The sequence below is a fragment of the Corythoichthys intestinalis genome, chromosome 3 (genome assembly GCF_030265065.1).
Source record: "Corythoichthys intestinalis isolate RoL2023-P3 chromosome 3, ASM3026506v1, whole genome shotgun sequence".
Classification (NCBI taxonomy): Eukaryota; Metazoa; Chordata; class Actinopteri; order Syngnathiformes; family Syngnathidae; genus Corythoichthys; species Corythoichthys intestinalis.
The window spans coordinates 52,927,188-52,939,864 of NC_080397.1; the positions used below are offsets into that span (position 1 = coordinate 52,927,188).

The 12,677-nt window shown below is 40.6% G+C and overlaps 1 protein-coding gene across 3 annotated transcripts in view; it reads left to right on the forward strand.

Annotated features, from left to right (window-relative positions):
- LOC130913274 (kinesin-like protein KIF2A) overlaps positions 1-12,677 on the forward strand; it is a 50,042-nt gene that overhangs the window by 8,754 nt on the left and 28,611 nt on the right. For 2 of the 3 annotated variants that reach the window (XM_057831744.1, XM_057831746.1), the window contains 5 exons: positions 4,538-4,632; positions 4,919-5,035; positions 5,174-5,228; positions 9,133-9,246; positions 9,430-9,474. In XM_057831744.1, coding sequence (XP_057687727.1) covers positions 4,538-4,632; positions 4,919-5,035; positions 5,174-5,228; positions 9,133-9,246; positions 9,430-9,474 — 426 coding nt within the window. The remainder of the gene's footprint in view (positions 1-4,537; positions 4,633-4,918; positions 5,036-5,173; positions 5,229-9,132; positions 9,247-9,429; positions 9,475-12,677) is intronic. The other variant, XM_057831745.1, reaches the window with a different exon arrangement.

The following is a 12,677-nucleotide window of genomic DNA, read 5'->3' on the forward strand; positions in this document are numbered from 1 at the left end:
CTTGCTTCCCCACATTGCTTCCCATGATATTTCTCATCGTAGGGAGAGGGATTGTAAGGCTCTAGCCAATTAAAAAAGGCTCCAAAGGCTGGCAAAATTTGCTCTACTCATTTTACGCTGCCTTTTCTCTCTATATATAGGTAAAACGGCGCCACAACAGATTGAGCGCGACAATGCGTGAGTGGGTCGTGCAGTGCATGCATTAATTGCATTAAATATTTTAACGTGATACATTTTTTAAAAAATTAATTCCCGCCGTTATCGGGATAAATTTGATAACCCTACCCTAAGCCTGAACTAAAGACTCAGGTTGAGTGTAACATTATGTCTGTAACGTTAAATACAATTAGAAAACGATTTAATTAAAAAATATATATACATTAAAAAAAGGCATGGCCGATTTTTTTTTTGCCGATTCCGATACTTTGAAAATGACATCTCTATTGAAAAGGCATACAATGTGAGTTCCGGATTTTTTTTTTTTAGATTATGTCTCTCTAAGTGGAAATGCATGTACAGTGGGGAGAACAAGTATTTGATACACTGAAAACCCATTGGCAGTGTATCAAATACTTGTTCTCCCCACTGTATGTTTGAAATTTCAGACCTCGATCTATTTTCTAAGTGGGTGAACTTGCAAAGTCACAAGGGGTGCAAATACTTCTGCTCCCCACTGTATAGCTTAAGCTTTATTATTGTGAAAGTTATCTAAAATTCATAAGTCAAGTTACACAGCTGTCTGCATCCTTAGGCGAGGGAGGGCGGGGGTTAGCCAGTCCTTCAAAAGATACAATGTAACATTTAATTGGTAAAGGGCTGCTTGCCTGGGCGCCCACCTACACTTCGTGATATGACGTGTTTTTTTTATAATCATATGACCAGTTAACCCTGCCTTTTCCCATTTCCCACAGTGCCCTAAGCTCTGCCACGTCAGAGCATCATTATACTCAGTGTTTGATTGATGTTCTCCTTGTGATCATAAGTAAACTTTTTAAAAGACCTTTTTGTTCTAAAAACAAAAGGAGCGCGCGCCATCTCCCTTGACATATATATTCATTCTGAAGATTATTAATTCATTCTGAAGACAATTAACCTGCTCATCTTTTACTTATCTTAAACACACCAATGCAGATTCAGGTGGTCACAGAAGTTCCTGTGAATGTTAGAGAACAGTATTAGCTGGTGTGAGCTGTATTAGCATGTGCGTAAGCATGTAGAGAAGAATTTTGTGACGACGGGACTGAAAATTGTTCTCATGATGACCAACTTTCAAAAGAATGCCGTCAGTGGAATTACAGATACGTTGAGAATGTGCATCAAAGTTCATTTAGGAAACTGTACAGTGTCACGTTGAGAACGTGTGGTCTTCCAATGAGAGTTCAAACAGAAGGGACATTAGTGTAAAACACCGTGTCAAAGTTCTGGCCCCTGGGCCACATAAAGCCTGGTGTGAAGTTATATATGGCCCGTGGAATTATTTGATAAATAGCATGGTTTGGCCCACGGTGTTTAGCTTGAGTGAAGAAATGCTGAGACTGCTGTTTTCAGTGACCTAATTTTATTCTCAAGAACATGTTCTTGTTTCACTCATGGTGCTAGCAAATTAAGTCTCACTGGTCACTGTCTGTTCGCGAGTGCACGGACATTTTTATGACTTTTTTAAATTGCTGGTTCTAATGCATTTTCTCATAAGCACATTATTGCTTATGAGTGGTTATTACTTATGATGGGCGTCTGTCATAAGCAGTACAGCGCTTTGAGTTTAAAGCAACACTAGGTAACTTATATTTTCATAACATTTGCGACGATATGTCGACTGACAACTAGTTGAATGACACCTCTTTTATATCTCGAGGGGCTCTGTATTGCTTTCACCGGCACTAATTAACTTTGAGGAGGGTGGCAGGAACCCTGCTATGGAGGTAGATTTGTGTCTTTATTATTCAATAAAAAAAAGTTGCTTCAATTAAAAAAAAAAGTTACTTCAATCAAAATATATACAGTGGGCAGAACAAGTATTTGATACACTGCCGATTTTGCTGGTTTCCCCACTTGCAAAGCATGTAGAGGTCTAATTTGTATCATAAGTTCTCTTCAACTGTGAGGGACAGAATCTAATACAAAAAAACAGAAAATCACGTTGTATGATTTTTTAAATAATAAATTTGCATTTAATTGCATGAAATAAGTATTTGATACATCACAAAAATCGAACTTAATACTTGGTACAGAAACCTTTGTTTGCTATTACAGATTCCCAACGTTTCCTGTAGTCCTTGACAAGGTTTGCACACACTGCAGCAGGGATTTTGGCCCACTCCTCCATGCAGATCTTCTCCAGAGCCTTCAGGTTTTGGGGCTGCTGCCGGGCAACATGGACTTTCAGCTCCCTCCATAGATTTTCTATCGGGTTCAGATCTGGTGACTGGCTAGGCCACTCCAGGACCTTAAGATGCTTCTTACGGAGCCACACTTTAGTTGCCTTGGCTGTGTGCTTTGGGTCGTTGTCATGCTGGAAGACCCAGCCACGACCCATCTTCAGGGCTCTCACTGAAGGAAGGAGGTTGTCAGCCAAGATCTGGCGATACATAGCCCCATCCATCCTCCCCTCAATACGGTGCAGTCGTCCTGTACCCTTGGCAGAGAAGCAGCCCCAAAAAATGATGTTTCCTCCTCCATGTTTCGCGGTTGGGATGGTGTTCTTGGGGTTGTACTCATCCTTCTTTTTCCTCCAAACACGACGAGCCGAGTTTAGACCAAAAAGTTGAATTTTGGTCTCATCCGACCACATGACCTTCTCCCATTGCTCCTCTGGATCATCCAGATGGTCAGTGGCAAACTTCAGATGTGTCTGGACATGCACTGGCTTCAGCAGCGGGACCTTGCGTGCGCTGTAAGATTTTAATCCATGACAGCGTGATGTGTTTCCGATGGTTTTCTTCGAGACTGTGGTTCCAGCTCTCTTCAGGTCATTGACCAGGTCCAGCCGTGTAGTTCTGGGCTGATCCCTCACCTTCCTCATCAGTGATGCCCCACGAGGTGAGATCTTGCATGGAGCCCCAGAACGAGACAATTGACGGTCAACTTGAACTTCTTCCATTTTCTAATAATCACCAAGCTGCTTGCTTATTTTCCTGTTGCCCATCCCAACCTTGTGCAGGTCTATTATTTTATCCCTGATGTCCTTACACAGCTCTTTGGTCTTGGCCATTGTAGAGAGGTTGGAGTTTGTTTGTTTGAGCATGTGAACAGGTGTCTTTTATACAGGTAACAAGTTCAAAGAGGTGCAGTTACTCCCGGTAATGAGTGGAGAACAGGAGGGGTTCTTAAAAAAGAACTAAGAGCCGAAATATTTACTAGTTGGTAATGTATCAAATACTTATTTCATGCAGTTAAATCCAAATTATTTAAAAATTATACAATGTGATTTTCTGGATTTTTCTATTAGATTCCGTCCCTCACAGTTGAAGAGAACTTATGACACAAATTACAGACCTCTACATGGCTTGCAAGTGGGAAAACCAGCAAAATTGGCAGTGCATGAAATACTTGTTCTCCCCACTGTATTTACAATCAAAGAAAAAGTCTCTTCAATCAAAAAAAAAAATTTTAAACGCAAAAATAAATTTGAATTTTTGATTGAAGTAATGTAATTTTGCATTTGGGCCACATTTTAACTCGGACATTTGTGTCTTTATTATTCAATCAAAAAATACGTTGCTCCAAACAAAACAATATATATTTTCAAAAGAAAAATCACTTCTCTCAAAAATTTTAAAAAATTCAATCAGTAAAGTTTTTGAATGCGAAAAAATATTTGAGACAAATTCGCATTTGAAGCCAGTTCATATCAAAGCTCGTTCATTAAAGACTGAAGTTGATGCGTACGCTGTCGTGCAAATTCTGCAAAGATGGCAGAGCAACAATAGAGACAAAAAGTTTTATTTGAGAAGGAAAAAAGGGAGGCTGCCAGCCTGCCAGGATATACAGAATAAACATTGGCCCTGGTTTCACTCGCTGGCATGACTCGTCAGCGCTGACATTTCGGGTGTGGTGAGCGGGCTAGCCACACTAAGCCACAGGTTGGTAACGGTCATATGCTGTTGTTTAGCCACAACTGTATTCATTACCTCATTACTATTCATCCTTCACACAGCCGAGCGAGAGATTGATTGAAAATTTTACGACACTGCGGGTTTGCACTGGTCCTCATGAGAAAGTCTTCCTTAAGGCCATGCACTGCCGCTTTTGTCCACCGGTGTCGCTAAAATTGACCAAAACCGAAAATTTACATAATGTTGCTTAAAAGCGTAATTTTTCAAATTGATTTAATTCGAAATTCACATCTCAAAGTCCACTTGCAATTACAACTACCGTCAGAATCAAGTGAGATCCGCCTCAACGGTCTTTTTTTTTTTTAAGCAATATTTAGGGCGTGCTCAGAATGAGAGACCTCTTGAAGCCTTCAATCTTGAACCTCCTGTTTGTAACCTACTCATGTCTTTATCTGATGTTTGTCTCTTTAATTCTGAGACAGGTCGCATACATGAGGCAATGGTGACGTCCCTGAATGAGGACAACGAAAGCGTCACCGTTGAATGGGTGGAGAATGGAGACACAAAAGGGAAAGAGGTAAACCACAATTTATCACTGCTCAAGGCACCAGTAGCAACATGGGCCATGTTTTCCAAAGCTATGAATAATTAATGAGAAGACATAATGAGTTTTGATGATTGTACAACAAGCCTGCATAACATACAATGCTGAGGACACACTTACTATACAGCCAAGTGTGGCCTAAATAGATATTTGTTGTGCTGGATATGAGGTGTTGTATGACAATAAAACATTACTGTCTATATTTTTTGACAACTAGGTGTATGTCAAAGTGGCTTATAATTGTCCTATTACCCTGCAGATTGATTTGGAGAGTATATTTGCACTTAACCCAGATGTGGGTCCAGAAGAAGAGATTATCCGGAGTCCAGAGACTCCCCCTCCAAATACCGGTCCGAAAGTTAATAAAATAGCAAAAGTGAGTACATGTGCAAAGAGCTGATATTACTTTTTCATTTAACATAATCAGATGTATGCTTGAACATACAGTGGAGTGGAATATAGATTAGACATTAAAAATTTGATCATACTCATATATTCTGGCTTCTTTTTCCAGAATCGTGGAACGATAGCACCTTCAAAGATTGACACTCCATCCAGGGACAGTAGAGGTTTGTTTATGGGAGAAATAGCAAGCCTTTTGCATAAAGTTAGGATGAACTCAAAATTAGCTATGTTGTAGTTTGAATTTGAGTTTTACATTTTGCTATCCTTAGTCAAATTTATTGCACCTACAGCGGGTTGGACAAAATAATAGAAACACCTTATAAAATTAACAAAAATTAAGTACCGTAATTAGGGGTGTGACAAAATATCGAAATGGTGATATATCGTGATACTTTGTATCCCAAAAGGTTATCGATATGCTCCTGCCAAGAATCGAGACACAAGGTGTCAATGTCTAAAAGAAAAATGAACGAACAAGTTGCTACCAAAATCTTCCACCATAATAGTGTCTATTAACTCATAGGCTGCATTGACGGCGCACGACGCCCAATCCATTTAGACTGGGAACCAGGGGTCGCGTTAACCGAATATTTTCCGTCGTTCACTGGTTTTTTAAAACCGTGACGGAAAAAACTGAAGTCCATCTTGTCATTTTGACAGGTTGCAATCCACACCCCAGACCACAGGGTGGCGAGTGAGCATATTAATTAGCTATTGTCTCTCTTGATGCATGACGTCGTTGGCCTTACTCGGAAAAATGTCAAGGCAACTGAGTGTCCGAAGTTTCTTCAAAAAGCCCCAAAACGACGATGGTGTTGATAAAAGAGGTGAAAAAAGAGGGACTGATGCAATGTAGGATGAAGGACAAACTTGAGATCCGCGAATGCGGCGAACAAAATTGAACCCAAAAGCAAACAACAGAGGGGAAGCGTTCGGGGATTTATTAATCACAAATAAAACAAAACACGCGAACCCGGTAAAAAGGGAATAACAAAAAGGGTCCGCGACAAATAGGTCGACGGGGATCAAAAACGCGAAAACCGAGCGGAGGGCAGAGCCAAAAGACAAACAAAAATACACTCGAAAGCTGCACAAGGTAGAGGATCACAAAACTAAGACGTCTGACGAACTAGAAGGCATATACCAAGCGACTCGAAAGCAGTACGTGTTAATGGCGACCAGCAAGGGAAATATCTCGGCGTTCTTCTCCTGGATAGTTTGCGTTTATATACTGTAGCTGATGAGCAGGGATTAGCTGCAGGTGCGACGTCGGCACACCCCCACAGCCGGCTCTGCAACAAAAACAAATTCTGACAAGCAGCAACACGCGACACAAACAAGAAATCAGCCCTCGGCAACTACTGAGCGACCAAGCGGCATTTTATTTCATTTTTTCATTTCATTTTAAAAATTTAAGTGACGGGTAAAAATAGATTATGACTGGATTTTTATGACCCTGTCAGTCAAAATGACAGACAACGAAAAAGTCTAGCGCAACCTCTGCTGGGAGCGTTCGTTCATTTGTAGCCAGAGCATTCAGTCATTCTGTCCGATTTTCAGGGCATTTACAGGTCACTCGCTGTTCATTTTAGGGCATTTACAGGTCATTTTCTATTGAGTTTGAGTCACTGCCTATTCATTTGGGTGATTCCCAGGTCACTTCCTGTTCTGTAACTCAAAATAAACAGGGAGAGACCCATTAAATAGCCCAAAAATAAACAGGAAGTAACTGAAAATCAACAGGAAATTGACCTTAAATGGCCCAAAATGACCTCATTGCCAGGCATTGGCTGCCACTACCGGCCATAGACGTTCAATCGTTCATTCGCTGCCACCCTCCCAGTTCAAATGGATTGGACGTCTACATGTGATAAACTCATTCCAATTCACAGCAGAAGCTTGTTTTTCTGTTTGTTAGTTGTTTGTAGAATATCCTAGAATGATTTCCTGACCAATGTATCGATAATCTTTGTTTCGCCATATCGTCAAATCATCGTTACCGTGAGCTTTGTATCGCAAATCGTATCGTATCGTGAGGTACTAAGAGGTTCCCACTCCTAAACGTAATATGGTGTAGGTCCGCCTTTTTCCGGCAATTACAGTCTCAATTCGCCGAGGTACTGATTCATCCAACTTGTGAATTGTTTCCAAAGGAATTTTAAGCCATTTTTCAGTTAGAATACCCTCTCTTCTAGACAATGGCGGTGGAAATGGATTTCTTAAAGGGTATTACAACACCTGAGGAAATGCTAATATTCCATCATTTATCCATAAACGCATGCCTTTTGGATTCATATCATGCCACTTCGTGTAATTACACACATCGCAACACCAAGAAAATGATAGACATTTGGATCGATTGTCAAGCTAAAACGACCGACGCCCGAGATCCCGGAAATCTAGGATATTGTGTGCGTGACGTCACAACAAGGAAACACCCGGCTCAGTGCTTAGTACTGAATGGCGGCGATGTTGGCGGATAATTTTGTTTCTAGTTGCAGCGACGAATCCGACGTAACGAACGTTCTTCTAATGGTGTCGAGGAGAGTTATGAACCTTTCTTTGGCGTTTTGGGTTATCAATTTGAGCCCAAACGAAAGCCAATGCAGCCTAATGAAGGGGAGCAATCACACTTATGAAACACAGGCAACAGATCGTGTGAGAAACACCGAATGGTTTGTTTTGCATTTCTTTTTGTGAAGCTGAAACACCGTCACCGCAAAATAATGTATAGAATATTTTATCATTCATTGTGCTATCATAGGTTTACGCTCTGCCAACAGACACAAATATGAACGGGATTAGAGGATTTGTTGTATATATTTTACAAGCGATAATTTATACATGTGTCCAGTCCTATATCCAATGCGTGATATATTTTTTATTATAAAAGAGTACTCACTCTGGCCATTTCCCTCCTTTGCTTAGCCTGGGGAGGTGGGGTGGTCTCATCAGAGCCAGTCATCGTCCTCTTTCTTGATATCTCGGGACATTTAGGTGGCTGCGCATGTATGATGGGCACCGCATCTGCTTTCAGCAGCAATTTCTTAGCAAAACCTGATTTCATTTGTCCATAGTTCGAATAGCTTTCAGGTATAAAATGCGCACCACACAAAACCGTGCCGGAGGCTGGGTCTGCAAAATTAGCCCTCTTAGCACGGACGAACTTTACTCAATTTCTGCGTAGTCCAGCTCTTTTTCTCGCGTTCGGGAACTCATGGGTACTACATTGCGACAAATGGCTATTTGTACACAACGTAGCATGACAGGTTTGAACCATTTTAGCAATTTTTTTGATAAAACGCGAACGCAACTCTCTCGTCGATAAACAACGATGGCACCTGCCTCGACCTTTTGTTTCCTTGCTGTGACGTCCAAGCCCCATTCGGTTGTTTCCGGAATACTTTCGGAAATGTTCATAATTTTCGATCTATTTTCGATAATTGCTCATGAATGTGATTTATTTTTTTGTTACCTTTATTAATATTTGTTATCTTGCCACATAACGGTTCTATTGATATCTCACAGCCCCTTAGTATTATAATACCCTTTAATTGAATCTCTAAAACTGACCATAAATGCTCAATAATGTTGAGGTCTGGGGATTGTGCCGGCCATATGAGATGCTCAACATCATGAGAATGTTCCTCATGCCATTCTTTAACAATTATGTTCAACAATTATGATGCCAAATGTGAAGTGTTTGCATTATTTTGTCCAACCCCTGTATATACGTACTGCTTTTTGGTCAGATTCAACACTTTGGACTTATCAGTGAATCTGTAAAATGCACAGTATATAATAAACTATAGAATAGTCTTGCAAGTTGCAATATCTGTAAATTAAAAAATGTTTTGGGTTAAAAATAGTTAAATATATAACCATTTGTTGTTCACATGGTAGTTTCTTACGAAATTTCATATATGTCCATTTTCAACTCTTGAGATTTGTGTTGGATAACAAAAATAAACAACCAAAAACATAAATTTTCTTGTTGAAGAATTTCAAAATAAAGGTCTAAAGTATATATATGCTGTTTTTTGTGGGGTTTTTTTGGTGGCTTTCCAGTGATTCCGACCCAGGCCCGACCCCATCAGTCTCAACACGCTGAAACAGCACCGCCCCCTCCATCACAGCAGGCTCAGCCTGCCCAGGCACCCACACAGCAGCAGCTCCAGAATGGTAATGTTAAAGTTTTCACCACAGAACTACTTTGTGCAGCGTCCAGTGTTAAATCAGGAAAAAGATTTTGTAGAATTCACTTAACTATTTTAACCTGCCCAATGTTTTGATTTTTAAAAAGAAAAGGTGCCCCTTTTTGAAATGCTTTGAATATCTTATGTTTGTTGACCACATTCATTACAGAGACTTTACACCAACCACTAACCAGAAAGGAGATGGGACAACTTTGTATGTACCACCTACTTATCGCCCTTGTTGCTTTTTGGCTATTGTAATAGAATTCCCAATAGAATCTGGCAGGTGTTTTGCCTTAAAAGTAAAGGTGCACCAATTAAGCGGTTGTATGTTCAATAGGGGGCCGATTTAATCATTTTTGGTGGATCAGTGATTGGCCGATCACCATAAATAAAACCGCTATTTAAACTGATCTTGTCAGTCCATTGCGTCTTGAGTCAGTTAGCCACATTAGCCGGAATGAATTTGGTCTTTGCTACGTTAATGTGGAGAGGAGGGACATTTGTATTGGCGTTATACAGGGGTTGGGTAAAATAATGGAAACACCTTAAAAAATCAACAAAAACTAATTTACTATGGTGTAGGTCCGCATTTTGCGGCCGTAGCAGCCTCAATTCTCCGAAGTATTGATTCCTACAACTTGTGAATTGATTCCTAAGGAATTTTAAGCCGTTCTTCAATTAGAATACCCTCTATTTGAGACAATAGCGGTTGAAATCGTCGCTTAAATGAATCTCAAAAACTGACCATAAATGCTCATTAATGTTGAGGTCTGGGGATTGTGCAGACTATACGAGATGCTCAACTTCATTAGAATGTTCCTCATGCCATTCTTTAACTATTATCGTCAATGATTAGGATGCCAAAATGTTAGATGCTTCCATTATTTTGTCCAACCCCTCTATATAGACACTGTGTAATTGTTTTGCGGCCACGAGATGGCCTCATTACGCTGTCCTTCCTTTGTTAGTGAATTCAGTCAAATAATACCTGTTTTGTGAAAGCTCACATTTGACTCACATTCAAACTGTTACAGAATTAAAAAGTATTAAAATGTGAAAAAGTAAGACTTCCTGATATAATTCAGTATTATCAATTTATCATTTTCCTTACCGGTTGATGATGTGCATGTGCAATTAAAAGTAATTTTGTACATTTTTTTAATGAAATGTTTAATGTTTTGTAATCAAACAGGACAGATATTGGTAATGCTAAAGGTGCAAACTGTTGTTTAAGTGAACAGAGAGAAAATTGAGATTGATCTAACCGCACCTAAAAAGTACTTTTTTTATGTACATTCAAAATGCCTGCCAGATACTATTTTATTCAGGCTGTGTTGTCACTGGTGTGTTGGTGATGTAGTCCTGATTCAAACCACCCTGCCGAGAGGATTTGTGGGTGTCAGCCAGGCAGTTAAAATAGTGCTAAATAACTCCTTCACTGAGCGGGCTTTTAGGCCGCCAATAGTTACCGCACGTGGAAAAGCCTCTGGCAAAGAACGTACTCTTCTAAGCACATGATTAAAAAAAAAAAAAAAAAGCTACAGTGGGGAGAACAAGTATTTGATACACTGCCGATTTTGCTGGTTTTCCCACTTGCAAGCCATGTAGAGATCTGTGATTTGTATCATATGTTCTCTTCAACTGTGAGGGACGGAATCTAATACAAAAATCCAGAAAATCACATTGTATCATTTTTAAATAATAAATTTGTATTTAACTGCATGAAATAAGTATTTGATACATTACCAACTAGTAAATATTTCGGCTCTTAGTTCTTTTTTAAGAACCCCTCCTGTTCTCCACTCATTAACGGAATCCACTCATTACCGGAAGTAACTGCACCTGTTTGAACTTGAACACCTTTTTCGCATGCTCAAACAAACAAACTCCAACCTCTCCACAATGGCCAAGACCAAAGAGCTGTGTAAGGACATCAGGGGTAAAATAATAGACCTGCACAAGGCTGGGATGGGCTACAGGAAAATAAGCAAGCAGCTTGGTGAGAAGGTAACAACTGTTGGAGCGATAATTAGAAGATGGAAGAAGTTCAAGTTGACGGTCAATCTGCCTCGTTCTGGGGCTCCATGCAAGATCTCACCTCGTGGGGCATCACTGATCATGAGGAAGGTGAGGGATCAGCCCAGAACTACACGACAGGACCTGGTCAATGACCTGAAGAGAGCTGGAACCACAGTCTCAAAGAAAACCATCGGAAACACATTACGCCGTCATGGATTAAAATCCTACACTGCACACAACGTCCCACTGCTGAAGCCAGTGCATGTCCAGACACGTCTGAAGTTTGCCACTGACCATCTGGATGATCCAGAGGAGAAATGGGGGAAGGTCATGTGGTCGGATGAGAACAAAATTGAACTTTTTGGTCTGAACTCGGCTCGTCGTGTTTGGGGGAAAAAGAAGGATGAGTACAACCCCAAGAACACCATCCCAACCGCGAAACATGGAGGAGGAAACATCATTTTTTGGGGCTGCTTCTCTTCCAAGGGTACAGGACGACTGCACCGTATTGAGGGGAGGATGGATGGGGCTATGTATCGCCAGATCTTGGCTGACAACCTCCTTCCTTCAGTGAGAGCCCTGAAGATTGGTCGTGGCTGGGTCTTCCAGCATAACAACGACCCAAAGCACACAGCCAAGGCTACTAAAGAGTGGCTCCGTAAGAAGCATCTTAAGGTCCTGGAGTGGCCTAGCCAGTCACCAGATCTGAACCCGATAGAAAATCTATGGGGGGAGCTGAAAGCCCGTGTTGCCTGGCAGCAGCCCCGGAACCTGAAGACTCTGGAGAAGATCTGCATTGAGGAGTGGGCCAAAATCCCTGCTGCAGTGTGTGCAAACCTTGTCAAGGACTACAGGAAACGTTTGGTATCTGTAATAGCAAATAGGTTTCTGTACCAAATATTAAGTTTGATTTTTGTGATGTATCAAATACTTATTTCATGCAATTAAATGCAAATTTATTGTTTAAAAATCATACTATGTGATTTTCTGTTTTTTTGTATTAGATTCCGTCCCTCACAGTCTAAGAGAATTTGATACAAATTACAGACCTCTACAAGCTTTGCAAGTGGGAAAACCAGACAAATTGGCAGTGTATCAAATACTTGTTCTCCCCACTGTAGCCCTGTAGTGTGGTGTTCACTCATGAGTCTTTTGGAAAGCTCATACTGTGTCACCCACATGTATTTAGTTACAAATAATAGTGATGCTTCCCCACTTTACCGCTTTGTTTTGGTGCTCACATAGCTCGTTAATTCCTCCTAGAGAGATTATTAACCAGTCTTGTGAGATAGTCTGTCTGTCTTGGGAAATGGAGAAAGCAGGGGATCAAGATTGTATTACGGTGCCATAGGCTTCACTATCAGTTGACGAGACAGCTCCGACAGACATTGCGCC